At 43.3% G+C, this 17755-nt stretch overlaps 1 protein-coding gene across 1 annotated transcript in view; it reads left to right on the forward strand.

Annotated features, from left to right (window-relative positions):
- Positions 1–11490, forward strand: part of LOC143030862 (uncharacterized) — a 12840-nt gene extending 1350 nt beyond the window's left edge. The window contains exon 2 of the mRNA XM_076194085.1: positions 8304–11490. Coding sequence (XP_076050200.1) covers positions 8363–11338 — 2976 coding nt within the window. The 5' untranslated portion in view covers positions 8304–8362 and the 3' untranslated portion in view covers positions 11339–11490. The remainder of the gene's footprint in view (positions 1–8303) is intronic.
- Positions 11491–17755: the final 6265 nt, after the last annotated feature.

Below are 17755 nucleotides of genomic sequence, written 5' to 3' on the forward strand. Positions count from 1 at the left end.
AATTATCCTGTTCGTTAGAGTAATTTGAAGTTGTTCATCTTCTCTATGTGTGAGAAATCAATCAATTCATCAACTGTATTTGTAGCTTACCGTTGTACTCTTTCAATATATTTAGTACATTTCTGTAGATGGTACACTCACAATGAAAACAGTCTTCAACAACATATATATATATATATATATATATATATATATATATATATATATATATATATATATATGCAAAGTAGACCACTTGGAAAAAAGAAACTAACGAAGCAGAGCGCTTTCGTATATTACATCTTCAGTGCAATGTAATGTTCAAATGGCCTGTAGTGATTCCCTAGTCTTTTTCACTATCAGTCACCTTCACGGATTCACTAGACATTCTGTATTTTCTCTCAGACTCGATTTTGTAATTTCCTTATTTCATAAAATTTTATCTGGTCGATAAAATTTGGTATAACGCCTTTAGGTCGGCGTTGATATGCAAGTTGTGCTTTTGTTTTCATTTTGATCTGATTCTCAGATCAACCTGTGTGGATGAAAACTTGATAACTTTCTTCTGAACGTTTGTTCTTTTGATGTATAACTTTCTGTTCTTTCTCTGTGTCTGGTTTAATAATACCAGGCCGGCCCTCTTCCTGTCTCTCTCGGCGTTATTCCCAGCAATGATCTCTTCTTTGCTGTCTGTGTACTCCGGTACGTTTTATATAGTATGATTAACCCATTAAACTCCGATGACAAGATGTCTTGTCATTTGGCCAAATAAAACAAAAAATCATAAAACGCCAAAATGTTTGATCAAACACCAGAAAAATAGGACGTCAGTCCTCGCTTCGCTCGTGACTGACGTCATATTTTTCTGGTGTTTGATCAAACATTTTGGTGTTTTATGATTTTTTGTTTTATTTGGCCAAATGACAAGACATCTTGTCATCGGAGTTTAATGGGTTGATTATTGGCCTAACACAACCAATGGTGGGTGACGCGCATCCTATAGTACCATACTCGAATTTAGGTAAACGCGTTGGTAAGTTCGCTTAAAATGATCAGCTTCGTACTTTGCAGATCGAAGCAAAACAGCCCCATCATTCAAAAACAAAGAGTTAGTGTTCCAGACAGTCGTTTGGCGAGCGTCGTTGAGCCATGAACGATCATCGTTGATCTACAATCGCATCTAGATAACCGTACATTAAGCTTTGTCTCCATTGCCTTCGTTAATTGCCTAGCTTCACGTCCGTAGATTGTAGCTGGGGTTATGCACTGATTGTAAACCTTGCGGTTCAGACATGAAGAGATAGAGACACCTGTGTTGTTTCTTTATTATTAAAAAAAAAAAAAAAAATCCAGCCAATTATGATATGTCTTATCAAATTGATTTCCATGGCCATTTGACCGATTTCTTCAAGATTCCCACTATTATTTATATCTGTTTTGGACTTTTATGCAATGGGGGGACGGAGAGGGGGGTACGCCGATTTAATGAAGCGACCTTGCTGTGGATGTGCCGTGTCTTGCGACACTGCTTCTGACCCAGGGCAGTGGACAAGGTGCAGGGATGACCCGTCATCCAGGAGGTGCTAAGATAAGAGGGAGGGTGGAGGGGTGTGGAGTGTATTCAGGGATGGAATGGGTGGAAATGATTTTATGCCGTTCCCTTTTTGGCTACCTCCCTTGTAAGGGGAAAAAGCCTTGGTATATGTATGTATGTACTCTCATTTTGCTTTGAGACTCACTGTTCAAAGCACTAAGCATATCTTGCAAGCTTTCATGCTCTTTCTGAAAGTGGAGTAGTGTTATCCGCAAACTTAATGCAAATTGGACATTTCTTACCACTATTCCCACCATCTGCACCTCACTTACAATGCACTTTCCAGCTACATACACTGACTGTCTACCTAATTCAATGTTTTATAGGCTGGCGCATTGGTAGCGTCGACCTTTCTAGTCTCCACCTGCATAACGCCTATTGACTGACTCCCAGGGAAAGGTCATCCAGGTGAGACATCCAAGTGAGACCGTCAAATTTCTTGAGGGGGTCGTCGGTTTAACCCATTAAACTCCGATGACAAGATGTCTTGTCATTTGGTCAAATAAAACAAAAAATCATAAAACACCAAAATGTTTGATCAAACACCAGAAAAATAGGACGTCAGTCGCGAGCGAAGCGAGGACTGACGTCCTATTTTTCTGGTGTTTGATCAAACATTTTGGTGTTTTATGATTTTTTGTTTTATTTGACCAAATGACAAGACATCTTGTCATCGGAGTTTAATGGGTTAAGATCAGGATAATAAACCCATGTCGGCTCACGTGGTGCCCCTCCTCCACTCGTTTTATTAACGGATCAGTCTTAACCTTGAAACTACTCACTGTCTATGCCAATACTCCCTTCCTTAGCAGATCATTCCATTCAGCTACTGTTCTCCACGAGAAAATACTTTCTGGCATTTATTCTTATAGTGTATAATTATTTTTTTCAAAGAATAGGGCGTGTATAATTGTTTTTTCAAACAATGGGACTAGGTGTAGTGCAAGTCCCTAGGTTATAAGGGACCTGTCTGGGGGTATCAGGAGATACATTCAAGCACCGATTGGACAAGTGGCTGAGCACAGTCCCTGGAGAACCAGGCATCTCCGCAATACCTTATGCGAACTGAGAAGAGATGAGTATCTGGAAGGAGATCGCACAAAATTAACGAAGTTCGTGGTCGCTGCTTGAATGTCTTACATGGATGGCCTCTGCTCACTCTTCGGTCCATGATAAAAGAGCCTTCCACCCTCAACACCTCCAGTTCCTTTAACACATCAATAAGATCACTTATGACTAAACATTTCTTATGACTCCAATCCAGTCTTCCTCAGTCTGTCTACATTCGTGATCTCCCTAGTGCTGGTGATCATTCTTGTTATCCTGCTCCGCATTTTTCTACGTTGTCTGTATCCTGCTGGTTAAGTGGTGTCCATATTTGATGACAACATTCTAAGTGATACCCAATCAGGGATTTATAACACCTCCAGTATGCTATTTTGGTTCTTGCAGTCTGTGATACTTTACATACTTCCCATCACTTGACTGACTTTCGATACTACATTTTTAATGTGGGCACCTGGACTCAACGTCTTGCATATCTCCATGCACGCCAACAACACATTATGCACTTCGTAAGGGATTTGTGGGAAAACCCCATTCCAGGATTGGCGCTCCTCAGGGAGACGGGACTGCTAGACCAGACAGTCTAGGGAATGACAACAACAACAACCTTTCACATCCTAACCACTCGCCAATCCATCCGTGTATGTCCTCCCCATTCCTTTGTGTCATAACCTTTCTCAGAAGTCACTGTTGCGAAACCTTATCAAACGCATTTGAGAAGTCTAGATATGAAATTTATGTAGGTAACTAGAAATCGTTTGTCAAGGGCACGAAACCTTACTGCGTTCCCTTTGTTAATTCATGATCAATGTTGTCCAAATCAAGGTCCGCAGCATCGTTCAAAGGTGTTCGGAAGATGCAAATTTTCTCACATTTAAGTTGAAATCACTTGTAACTCTACTTCTTATTCTTTGTTTTGACATATTTGTTTTCTTTTCACTCTCCTTCCTTCTCTTCCCATTATTGGTATTACAAACTCTCATTATTTGTAATAAAGCCTCTCAATTGAATGTGCTCCCTGTTGTATGTCCTCTTCGTAGACCTCAGCACTATTTATATGACCCCGACTACATCCACGTGTATTCCCCATTAGCGTCCAAACATTTCACTCCCCAACATAACTGTGAAAATCCTTTTGAGGCACACTGTAAATACCTTGCGGGAAATTCCATCGCCTTGCCTTGTTTTCAACCCATTAAACTCCGATGACAAGATTCCTTGTCATTTGGTCAAATAAAACAAAAAATCATAAAACACCAAAATGTTTGATCAAACACCAGAAAAATAGGACGTCAGTCGCGAGCGAAGCGAGGACTGACGTCATATTTTTCTGGTGTTTGATCAAACATTTTGGTGTTTTATGATTTTTTGTTTTATTTGACCAAATGACAAGGAATCTTGTCATCGGAGTTTAATGGGTTAAACTGTTTGTTCTACTGAGTCAAAGACCTTATCGTAGTCTGCAATAACAAAACAATAAGGCTATGTCATGTTCTTGATTAGATTCATTGTCTACAGACATATGGCCTATAGTGAAATAACCGCTTGATTGATTTCCGCCCAAAATCTAATTTAGTCTCCGTAAGAACCTTTGAACACGATTTGTCTACACTTGTTAACCAACTAATGGTCATTAAATATTAAGGTCTTTCTGATCTTTTTTTTTAAGTTAAATTACTAAAGCATTGTACCATGATTCAAGATCGCTCTTATTATATTGAATATATCATACATACATACATATACCAAAGGCTTTTTCCCCCTCACAAGGGAGGTAGCCAAAAAGAAAAAGGCATAAAAACCATTTCCACCCACTCCATCCCTAATACACTCCACTCTCCTCCACCCTCCCTCTTATCCTGGCACCTCCTGGATGACGGGTCATCCCTGCATCAAGTCCACTGCCCTGGGTCAGAAGCAGTGTCGCAAGACACAGCACATCCACAGCAAGGCCGCTTCATTAAATCAGCGACCCCCCTCCGTCCCCTCACGCAGAAAAGGAGAAGACGGGGAGAAATCCCTTTGGGCTGCGTCAAATTATTTTTCACACATACTCCCTCACCCCCCAACCCCCCACTCCACCTCATGCATCACAACACCATCCATACACAACCATTCTCCATTCACCCCTGTCTTCCGTCCTCTCCCATCCTTCCTCAACAGACATTCCCCTCTTCCCCAAGGCCCCCTCACCCCATCCATCCACCCCATTCCAGGTCGCCCCCTCATGTTCACTCCCTCCACATCTGCCTCCTTCCATACCTCTTTCACTAGTCCCTCCTCACCCACTCCCTCCACGTGTCCAAACCATCTCAACACTCATCCACCCCACCTCCCAACTCCCTGTTCTCCTCCTCACCTCCTCATTCCTCACTCTATTCAGCCCAGCAACCCCCATCACACCTCTCAGACACCTCATCTCAAACACGTTTAAACTTCTTCCCCCCATCCTCTCCCATGTTTTACGCTTCCGCCCCATACAGCGCTGTTGACACAACCCCCCCATACAACCCCCCCCAGCACCCACTCCCAAATGTCTATTCCTCATTACCCTTTTCAAACCACCAAGGCATTTACTCGCTTCTCTCAATCTATATTCTACCTCCACCTCCACTCCATCCTCTCCCGCCACACTCGCACCCAAGTCTCTAAAATTATCCTCTTCCTCCTGTCGCTCTCCTCCAATGCTCACTTCCAGTCTGCTGCCACTTTCACCCCTTGTACATCTCATCACCCCACTTCCACCCACATTCATCTTCAACTCTCCCCCCTCACACACTCTCCCAAACTCTGTCACCAACTTCCTCAATCCCTCCTCTTATCCTGCTACAAGTGCAAGTGCAGTGTCGTCTGCAAACAACAGCTGGCTCACCTCCCACTTTTCTCCATTTTCTTTAAACATCTCCAATCCCTGACCCACCACCCTTGCATTTACCTCTCGCACCACCCCATCCATGTATAAGTTGAACAGCCAGGGCGACATAACGCATCCCTGACGAAGTACTACCTTTACCTCGAACCACTCACTCTCTCCATTTCTAATCCTGACACATGCTCTACTACTCTCGTAAAAACTCTTGACAGCTCCTAGAAGCTTTCCTCCTATCCCGTATATCCGCAAAACCTCCCACAGTGCCTTCCTGTCTACCCTGCCATAAGCCTTTTCCAGATCCATAAAAGCCCCTAAAACATCCTTACCTTTTCCTATAACTTTCTCACATATCTGTCTTACCACAAAATTCTGATCTATGCAACCTCTACCCGTCCTAAATCCACACTGCTCCTCGCCAGTCACTCCCTCTATTCCTCTCCTAATCCTCTCAATCAAGATCCTCCCATAAGCCTTCCCTACTACACTTAACAAGCTAATCCCTCTGAAACTACTACATTCACACTTGTCCCCTTTTCCCTTGTAAAGTGGAACTATACAGACACTCCTCCAGTCGTCTGGCACTATACTCTCTCTAGCAAACATTAAATAACCTCACCAGCCAGTACACCATCACTGTACCTCCTTTTTTTCAGACATTCTGCTTGGCATCCATCCAACCTAGGTGCCTTACCTGCTCTTATTATTTCAACAACTGCCTTCACTTCATCTTTCCTTATTTCTCCTCCATTTTCCTCACTCATCACTCTCATTTTCTTAGCACTTCCCACTGCAACTATCTTTCCCTCCCCATCCTCCTTTACATTTAGCAACTCCCTAAAATACTCTGCCCATCTTCCTCTTACTGCCTTCTCTTACATTATCATCTCTCCATCTACACCTTTCACTTTTTCTTCTCTACTTGATTCGCCTCCTCTTCCTCTCTTAATTTTTTTCCAAAACATCTTTTTATTACTCTCAAAATTTTCTGTCGTACTCTTACCCCATTTCACATCTGCTCTCCTCTTTGCCTCCTTTACCTTGTGCTTTACTTCTCTTTTCTTTTCTTTGTACCTCTCATATGACTCCTTCGTCCTATTTTGTAACCAATCTGTGAAAGCTCGCTTCTTCTCTTCTACAACCTTCTTTGTTTCCTTATCCCACCATTCACTACCCTTCCTTCTATTTCCTCCCGTCCTTCTTGTTCCACACACCATCTTTGCACACTTTGTGACTCCCTCCTTGAACCATCCCCATTCCTCCTCCACTCCTAGCTCTAGTCTATCCTTCACTCCCTCCCACTCCTCTCTCAGCTTCTTCTTGTACTCCTTTTCCTTTCCTTTTCATGTAAAGAGTTCACTCTAAGCACCTCCCTACCTTTTGTCTCTTTTCTTCCTTCTCCATCTATCTTCCACTCTCAACTTACCTTCCACCAAAAAATGATCTGATATTCCCCCACCTTCTCCCCTTAGCACATGTACATCCTTAACTCTTCCTATCATACTCCTATCTACCACTACATAGTCCATTAACGCTCTATTTACCACACTTCAATCCACCACCCTCTCCCATGTGTACTTATGCTTGACTTTCTTCCGAAACACTGTATTTGCTATCATCAACTCTCTAGACACATCTCCACCATCAACTCTCCACTACGATTCTTTCCTGGAACTCCGCATTTCCCAACCACTCCGTCAATTGGTTCCTTTCCTACCCTAGCATTAAGGTCACCCAATACTACTACATTGACGTTCCTCCCTAATCCCTCTATGCACTCATTTAAATCTATCCAAAAAGCCTCCCTTTCTTCTACACTCTTCTCACTACCAGGCCCATATGCACTTACAAAAACTCACATCTCCTTTCCCAGTTTCACCTTCATCCACATTATCCTTGAGGAAACCTCCTTCCACTCCACTACATGTTTACCTATCTCTTCACTTACTAGTATAGCCACCCCTTCTCTCTCTCTCCCTCTCTTCACTTCTGAACGCCCCCCAATTACACTCCCAAACTCACACTCGCCCTTCCCTCATAACTTAGTTTCACTCAAAGCCAACACATTCATCTTTCTTCTCACAAATATACTACCTATCTCTTCCCTTTTACTCTCATCTGTTCCACATACACGCACATTAAAAGACCCAAACCTTAGGGTGCAGGTTGGAAAACTCCTAGACCCTCTTATGCCTTTACTTTTTTTTAGGAATGTCCCCTGTGGGACTACAGGGAGAAGGATGCCTGGTCCCAATCCCCGTCCCGTTTTTCTCGCCTCTAACAATCCAAGTGAATATATTGAGTATATAGTTGGGCTAACTTACAGTTAACTTGTGTTTCTGCGTCTTTCAGAAGATCTACTAATATGTTGTCTTTCTGAGGTCTCTTTCCACGTTTCATTTTGTATAGAGCAAATGTTACTTCTCCACACGTAACTTCTGGTACACCACTTACGTCTATAGAAGCTATCTGTCTTTGATAAACAGGATAGTTGAATTTTATGTCTAACATTCGGGAATTTCATAAAGAAACACCCAAAAATTCTTGGTCTGAAGATTACGATTTTTGCAAACATATACATTGAAATTCTTTTATCAAAAATAGTCATTCTTAAATGAAGTCGTGTTTTTTTTCTTCCAAAATTATTCTTTTTTAAAAACCACTCTTTTTTTAAGCAAATCTTTCAAATTCTATATATTTTTTCCGAAATCACAAATTTTGTGAATGGCCACCATGAATTTTGGGCCAAAAATCCTGTGGCAATATATTAATTGGAAGTACTGTTAACCATTGCAGATTTCAGGCGTGAATCAACCTCATCCTGAGAACGGAGAGGGAGGGAAGACGTCGAGAGCATGACAATAATAAATACTAATAAAGAGAATCGAAGGATTACAAGAGCTTACAAGAAACAACAAGAGGATGCGAGGATACAGGGCGCTAAAGAAAAAGAACCACAAGAAGAAGAACAAAGGGAAGGAGAAGAATGGCGCGAAGAAAGGAGGAAAGGGGATGGGGAAGGAAGGAGGAGGAGTAGGAGGAGGAGAAGAATGCAACCGACAGATCGCCAAAGTGGAAAAGGGGAAGAAAGGAGGGAGAAAGATTATGAAGAAGAGAGGAAGGGAGCCGAAGACTCAACCAAAGATGGGGTTGAAGAAAGTGAAAAAAATCATGGAAAAAAAGAAAGGCCGGAACAGAAAGAGGAGGCAAAAGACACCAATAAAGAGGAAATCGAAGAGGGGGAGAAGGAGGCGGAGGGAGGCGAGGAAGAAGGGGAGAAAGAGGCGGAAGGAGAAGAAGGGGAAAGGCAAAAAGAAACACAAAGGAAAGTAGGCGTAGCCGCAAGACGATATCGCGATCTCGAGCGGCGACCGCCGAGAACGCGCAGACTTGGAGGACCCTCCATCCGTTCGAAAGCGGAAGGTGCCGGTGATATGACTAGGGAAGGACCACCAGAAAACAAGGAAGGAAATAAAAAACAGGAATGGAAATCAGAAGAGGATGCAGAGGTTTGGGCCTGGAAGGAAGGCAAGCAGATGGGGAAGAAACCATCTTCAATAGAAAGTGAGAATAAACTAGAGGACATCACTCATGAAGGTATAACTAGAGGCGAGAAAAAGGTCGAAGTTCTTGGAGTAGATGCCCAGGGTTCCAATGGAAGAGGAGAAAGCGAAGAGAAGAAGGGACACACTGACAGGGGCAGGGGAGATAAAAAAGAAGAGGAGGAAAAGGCACCAGAAGGAAAATCCAGGGGAGTGAAAAAACGAGTGTCGTTTAAGGAAATCCTGGAAGTCCATGAAGTTACAAACGACAACGAAGAAGAAGAGATACAAATAAGACACACCAAGCAAAAACGCACTTACGAGAGAAACGACTCTGGTCTACAAAAGACCGAGACTGTTGTCGAACAAAGTATAGAGGAGAGAAAACTAGAAATAAAAAGGGAAAATAAAGATCACAAAGAATTAACAGTTGAGAGAATGGAAACGTTGAAAACCTACATTTGCCAGAATGAGGAAGTGAATGAGTACGATAAGGTGATCATCTTAAGAGAAAGAGAAATAAAGAGAGGTAGGAAGCGAAAGAGAAGTGATGTGGAAGAGGGAGAAGTCACCAGAAAAGAAGGGAGACAACTTAGAAAAGGCACTATCAAGATTAGAGAAGTTTTTGAGAGCGAAAGGGATTCCCCAAGGAGATACAGCAAGCGAAGGAAGCTCGAACAGCCAAAAGTAAAAGGAGCATCCGAAGAAGAGGAAAAGGGAATCGAGGTAGAAGAGGAAAAGGGGATCAGTAGCAAGACCGAAGATGAGGATGCCAGAGAGGAACAGCTTCCGGCGACTGACACTGGGATTCACCTGGAAGAGGACAGAGACTGTTTCGACGTCCTGGTCGAAGTATTTAGCAAAGCAGCGCAGGAAATGCAGAAGGTAGATAAGCCAAAGAGGAAAAGACGGAGGAGAAGAAGAAGTATCAGATATAAACCTAGAAAGAGTAGATCTGTAAGTGCGAAAAAGAAGACACTGAGTAATGACGAAGATAAAGCCAAAGAGGTGGGTGATGGGGAGGTAAAGATCGAGAGTGTAAAAGAAAAAATTGAAGACGAGGACGGAGTGGAAGTTGAAGAAGAAGGGGTAGAAGGAGGAAAAAGAAAAGAAGCAGGAGGGAAAGTCCTCCGCGGGGATATAAAAGCAGAGGATGGTACCATGAAATCTGTGATCATGGGGGCTTTAGTGGAATGGGAAGGAACAAGCCCTCACCAGACTCCAAAACCCGATAGAGAAGACGACGACCGTGACAAGGACTGGTGTTTCACCGAGGAAGACATGACCTCAAGCATCTGCAGAGTCCTTCGACGAGAGACAAGAGAGTACAATTTGCGGCCCTCCACTCTGACCAAAAGGAAGGCGAGTCTCGCTCTCTTCCTGGAGGGGTCGGAAACCAAAGAGGAAGAATGGGAGGAGGGAGAAGTGGGAAGAAGAAATAGGAGTTTTTTGCCTGAGGGGGAAAAGAAGGAAGATGGCAAAAGTTTCCTATGGGAAAAGGAGTCTGACTTGGGGGAAAACCTGGAAGAGGGCGACGCCAAGAGAAGATGGGTTTTTGGCCGAGGAAAAGGAAAACTTAAATTTACAACGAAAAGCCAATATATGAGGGATAGGATAACGGATGTTGATGAAGGGGACTTCGGAGAAGATGAAGATCAGAAAGTGGGGAGGAGGAAGAGGAGGAACTCAGCACGTCTACGTAAGAGATATCACCGAAGTAAGACAACGAAAAAAGAGGAGTGGGCGGAAGGAACAGAATCCTCCGAAGAGGACCAATCGAAGTCTTGGGAGCCATCGGCCGAGGAGCAGGTTCATAGAGGCAGAAGACGCAAAAGGCGACGGAGTAAAGATCAGAAAGATAAACGAGGGAGGAAATGGAAAGTCCAGCAGAAGAGAAGAAAGGGAACAATCGGAACAGAAAAAGGAGGAGGAGGCGCCGATGTAAAGGAAGTCACTACGAAACAGAGAGAGTGTCGGGAAGGAAGACAAGATGTTCAGAAGTCGGAAGACACTGAGGTAGAAGGAGAACCCAGAAGGAAGTCGAGGAGAGGAAGGCGACCGGCACACCCTAAGCTGACTTGGCTAGAGAGGCTGGAAGCTTATGAGGCCTCCACAGGGACTGACGAAGAAGTGGCCGATGAAATGGCCTCAGAGTCGGAGGAGGCAGAGGAACGTGACGAGTATGTCACTCAGGGTGTTTCCTTTATGCAGATGTGGAGGGACTCCCTGCCTCGCGTCATCGCCCTCAGGAAGGATCTTCATCGGCTCCAGCAGGAGCTGGGCAGCTAAGGACTCTTGGCTAAGACTTGATGCCCTTTTCTTATGACACTAAGGCTGCAGTTTCGTACTCAGACTAACAAAGGACATTTTTATGTTATAGTTTATATTAGTGTACTTTTTAAAAGAGATCGTTTTATGTTAATATAGTGTTATAACCACCGAACATGGATGTTATTAAAGTCCATCTGAAACTATTACTGTATCATTTGAACACCTTTATGTCATTCATAGTTTATGTTTCCCAAGAACGATTTGCATGGAAATTTATCTATCATATATATATTTTTTTATGTATACATATTTACCGGCTGTTGCTTCTTTGTAGTGGGTAGCCTTATGAAGGCAGACACAAATTTTTAAGAAAGAGAGACATAAACTATTGTCCTCGAAGCATCGCTGGTTCGGACCATAGAATATTTCACAAACACTAAAAGTGTCCAATCTTCCAAGGAAGATCGAAAGAAAGCCAGAGAATTTGTTAAGTCATTTGTTCCATTATTAAACAGAAATCACAGCCGTAGATCCACCTTACACGGCGCCAGGCAGATGTGGTTTTGTTGGACGTTGTACAAGTTGCATCAATTCATTTTAACCTAAACGGACTCTGTTATTATCTATCTATATATCAATAAAAGAATTCCTTTCTAAATCGAACCGGAAACCGGAAATCCCTCAAGGGGACACGTCCACTCCGGCTACTGATTGGCTGAGAGATTGGTGACGTCACGGCAATGGAGACGACTTGTGTTGGGTGGCTAATTGAAACCAAGTTCGATAGGAAAAATACAATATATTTTCTTATACCACTGACAATGAATGCGTGTGCACACAACAAAGGCTGGCTTCAACTGACGCCAAGCTCCAATTTGCGCGGGAAAGACGTGCATCGCATTTGCGATATCTAGTAATATTACAATTATATATAATGTACACATAATTACAATAAATGATAAAACAATGAACAACAAATCATACGACAACTCTACAAAGAGGGGAAAACACACAATTCCCCAAATAAGCAACACACCAGTACAATGTACGATATGTTATACAACACACACTACGCCAACACATCGCTCGGCCAGCACCACTCGGTGACCTCACCGAGCAAACAAGAAAAAGACCGACCGAGGCAAAGAGAATCCAAAACACACAAGGACAAACCACACACACACCACATATGCAACAGTGGCAGACAAAAGTGTGGGAAAAAATGGTTACAACAGCACACCCAATACATTAAATAAACACATACATAATTAATTACATAAAGACAATACATACAAATACAGTAAGGAACATAAGACTGGCGCCAGTTAACAAAAATACAAATACAGCAATTGCCGGACGTCCGGGACATGATACTTAACATCTAAACACGACAAAATACAATTCAAGATAGTACACTTAAGAGCTAAACAATATTTACACATTATAACCAAGAAAGGGACACACAAAAAAAATGGTAAACATCACAAAGAATACATAACAATACACAATGAAAGTTTAGGTAATTACAGGACCCCTTGACCTAAGGTCATAAGTATGAGGGGTAGATAAACAAGGCAGAGTTCTTACAGTGGGCCCTGGAGGAGGCCGGGTAAAGGCAGGGATAGGCACTTGAGTCTTCTTGAGCCTATCAGAGTGTGAAATCTCGCTAAGGCCTGCAGAAGGGTAAAAAATCCTGAACTTGTTAGGGTGTAGGCGTTCAGTTACCAAAAGGGGGCCCTCAAATTTACAATTCAATTTCGACTGGCGATCAGGCATGCTTTTGAAAACATCACCAACACCGATGGTCACAGGTTTTGCACGAGCATGTTGTTGTTTCAACATGTCGGCCTTTGAAACATCCAGTTTATCTCGTACAGAATTATAAATGGCATGCATCACATGACTATGGATTTTACTATAGTCATCTAAATTGTAAAGGGGACGAGCAGGGCTATCAAGCACATCATATGGGAGCCGTTTCTCAACTCCAAAGATAACATAATGAGGCGTTTTGCCCATGGAAACATTAATGGTGCTATTGATACAAGCACTGACATGGGGAAGCCAATCCTCCCAAGACTCATGAAAATTACTAGCAAGGTGACGTAGGATCTCTAAAATTTTCCTGTTCGTCATCTCAACAAGACCATTGGACGCTGGATGATAAGCAGTCACGAACGTCTGTTTGATGCCGTAACGTTCGCAAATACCTGCCAAAACCTCGTTCCTAAATCCAGTCCCATTATCACTAAGGAGCACCGAAGGAGCGGTGTATGGACACAACACATGGGAAACTAAAGAATGTGCTACAACGGGTGCAGATTTGTTACGTAAGGGAGCTAAGACCACAAAACGACTAAAGTGATCCACGCACACAAGGACATACACAGAGCCTTGCGTGCTACGAGGCAGTTGCAAAAGATCTATAGCCACAGTCTGAAAAGGGCGAGAAGGAGTAGGGTACTCTAAGATGGGAGCAGTGCTCGTAGAACTTTTGATCTGGGCACAAGAACTACACCGGGCTACATGAGAGGTAATGTCTAGTCGCATTTTAGGCCAATAATACTTCTTCCGTGCCATAGCCAGATTTTTGTCACGACCTGGGTGACCAGCCTGAGGGGCATCATGAGCAAGGGACAAAACAACGGGAACTAGAGACTCAGGGATCACTAGCTGTGCCACATCTTGCTCAAACACTTCCACATTACGAATGAGAACCTTGTCCTGCAGGGAAAATTGGGACAGAGGTACTGGTAAAGCTGGTAAGGTGGAGTCATCACCAGACTCCAAAGAATAAATGACTGCAGACCAAACAGGGTCCTCACGCTGTGCTTTGGCCAGATCCTGCAGGGAAAAGTTATGACTCACGGAAACAGCAGCAACAGGGATATTCCGTGAAAGTGCATCAGCAACGTGGTTCGCACGCCCGGGGATATGCTTAAGGGTTGGATTGAATTCCTCGATCGTGAGGAACCATCTGGCTAGGCGGCCTGACAGATTCTTGCCCTTAAAAAGCTGAGTGACAGCAGTGTGGTCCGTGTAGACTGTAATAGGATATCCAAAAATGATATCACGGATGTGCTTTAAAGCCCACACCACTGCCAGGGCCTCTAAATGAGTAACAGAGTAACGGGACTCAGGCTTATTAAGAATGCGACTAGCATATGCAATAACATGAGGTCTACATCCATCTACTTGTTGCATGAGTACAGCTCCAATGCCTGTACCAGAAGCATCTGTACAAATGGTAAAGGGGATACTATAATCAGGGAAGGCCAACACAGGTGCTTCAGTAAGAGCAAGCTTCAAGGAATCAAAACTTGTCTGATGAACATCACGCCACTGGAAGGAAGAGTCCTTCTTGAGAAGGCGAGTGAGAGGGGAAGCAATTGAAGCAAAGTCTTTAATGAATGCACGATAATATCCTGCAAGTCCAAGGAAGGAACGTACATTTTCAACTGACTTTGGTATAGGGAAGTCCTTCACTGCCTTGATTTTTTCACCTGTGGTATGGATACCATGTTTGTCTACAACATGACCTAGGAACTGGATACTAGCCTTGAAAAAGGAACACTTGGGTAAGTTGAGTTTCAACCCAGCTTCAGCAAAACGTTGCAAGACCATGGACAACTTAGTAAAGTGGCTTTCCACATCTTTGGAAACTAGAATCAAATCATCCAGGTAAACAAAAAGTCCATTCCCAATTAAGCCATGAAAAATGTAGTTAACTAAACGCTGGCAAGTTAAAGGAGCATTCCGCAAACCCATGGGGGCAACGAAGGCATTCATAGTGCCCACTGGGAGTCGAGAAGGCCGTGACTTTACGAGACTTCTCCTCCAGGGGTATCTGCCAAAAACCTGCTTTTAAATCTAAGGTGGTGAACACCGTATTACCAGTGCCAATGGACTGAAGAAGCTCGCTTAAGATAGCCAGAGGATAATGTTCTGGAAGAGTGATCTCATTAACATTCCTGTAATCAACAACAGGACGAAAAGATCCATCTTTCTTAGGCACCAGGAGAAGAGGCGAGTTACACTCTGAGTAGGACTCCTGTACAAAACCTTCACGCAATAAATCGTCAACCAAGGATTGGGCTATAAGCCGACGAGAGTGAGTTAGCCTGTAAGAGGGGAAGTAAACAGGACGAGTACCTGGCTGAAGATCAATTCTATGAACCACACGATCCGTAACCCCTAACGGATCACCTGGTAAAGCCAAAGCCTGACGGTGAGTAACTAACAGGTCAAGGAGACGAGGCATCTCTTCAGGAAAATCAATCTCGCCTACAAATGTGGCAAACTCAGAAGCTAAGTGAGCAGGGTCACGTGTTGGAGGAGACTGTAGTACAGAAGCTGCTATAATAGGCGAGTCCTGGAAAGGAGCAACGTGTACCACCCCAAAGGAGACTAAGTGACTGCCAGGAGAGAGAGGAATAGGAGCACCCGTGACATTGGTTACCATCGCCGTGGTAACATGATCCTCGCGAACAGTGGAGAGAGTTCCTTCTAGGGCAAGCCGACGAATACGAATAGAGTCAGGCAAAGAGAGAACGTCAGACCCTATCGGGGCACCTGAGACGCGCACCGGAACTCGAACAGAACTTGAAGGTTCAATAAGATGCTCTCCTATAACAACAGCAGCACAATGAGAAACAGGGTTAGAGTGCGTAGAAGTTGGTACAGGCACATGTGCGGACTGATCAAGCACAGTAGAATCACAAACAGAAACTGGCCTATCCGATGCAGAGATATCAAAATTGCAGAAAGTCACTACACGGCGACTAGGAGAAATATCTATGCCATGAGCTGTAAGAGCATCAATACCCAAGAGACAATCACACTTAAGGGCAATGCCAGAGACAACAACAAAAGTGACATTGAAGACTGTAGCATGCGAGGGAAACTGTAAGGGAAGACAAACAGATCCAAGAACAAGCAAGGGAGAACCTTGCACAGAATGCAACTTATTACAAAAGGGAGATAAAGGGAGATTATACAATTCCCGTAGAGCAAAATGAGACTTTCTATTTAAGAGACTACATTCTGCACCAGTATCTACAGTGACAGAAAGAGGCGTATCCCTAGTAAGAAATTGAAAAGTAAGTAATTGAGAAGACTCAACAGCCACAAAGGGAATTATTTGAGACCGAACATTGCTGGTCAACTCTTTGGGTTGTGAAACACGCGCTGGGGAAAATGGGATTGACGAGGCTGGTGAGAAGTCTCATCCCTAAGTTTCAAAACCTTGAAACATTGATCAGTCGAGTGTTTACAATGACCATGGATATGGCAATAACTGAGTCTACCTTGAGGTTCTACTCTAGAAAGGTCATGCGACATATTAGAAGAAACAGTAGGTACACTCCTGCGAACAGGGGACAGTCTTGACTTGTGTACCTGGCGCCTACGGCGGTAACAAAATTCGCTCGAATGACCAGACCTGTTACAAAAGGTACATAACAGGGGAGGGGGGGTAACTGTAGATTGAGGGGAACTATGAGTAGGAACTGTAGACTGAGAGGGCTGAGGAGAACAAGGGACATGGGCATGTTGAAGAGCATTGCTAATACACAAGGAACTAGAAGGCACTTCCCCTAGTTTACAGGAAAGCTTTGTCGCAAAAGACAATAGAGTCTCATCAGTCTTATACATGAGAGAAGATGCAGCTCTTCTCTCAGAAGGCACCAAAAAAAGAATGTACAGTAGAAATTCTAAAATAAGACGAAATCTATCTAAAGTGATATTGCCATTATCTACCCAATCTGAATGTGAAAGTGACTCTAAAGCATCAACAACAATTATACTGGCCTGAGCTTGCGCCCGTCTATAATCAAGAGTGCCCAGTCGGGATACGGGAGTATCAGCCAGTTTGAAGCACCAATGGAACAAACCACCACCAGGGGTATCTGAATTTCTTTTAAGGAAGTTAGACCTAAAGATGTCATAATTACAATCCAGAGATTTGGGATCTAAACACGACGCCGAAAGTAACTCCGATGCTAGAGAATTTGGCACAATCTGGGACCTCACAAAGGAGATCTTTTCAGGCCCCGTCGAAACATTTGAATGCACTATGGAGTCCTCACATTGGCGGATAAAATCAGTCGCCCTATAATGGGGATCTTGACCAGAGAATTTCATAACCGACGGGTCTTGATGCAACAACGTCAATGTATGCGCCATTGTCTCAGCTGAGTTGTTTGACTTCGACTTAGACTTTGACTTAGACATGATAGGATTTGACAACTGTAACTCACTGCGTAATAACATATAGCAGGAATAGAAAACACTGACACTGAGCAAGAATTAATGTAAATATAACACACTTGCACAAAGTATGAAAAAAATAATGATAATAATAATATAGAGAAATCACATGGACATGGGACACGAACGTAAGAGAATGATATAATTCACACAAACAGAAGCATTGAA

This window comes from Oratosquilla oratoria, chromosome 12, assembly GCF_046742065.1.
Source record: "Oratosquilla oratoria isolate Oo_2021 chromosome 12, ASM4674206v1, whole genome shotgun sequence".
NCBI lineage: Eukaryota > Metazoa > Arthropoda > Malacostraca > Stomatopoda > Squillidae > Oratosquilla > Oratosquilla oratoria.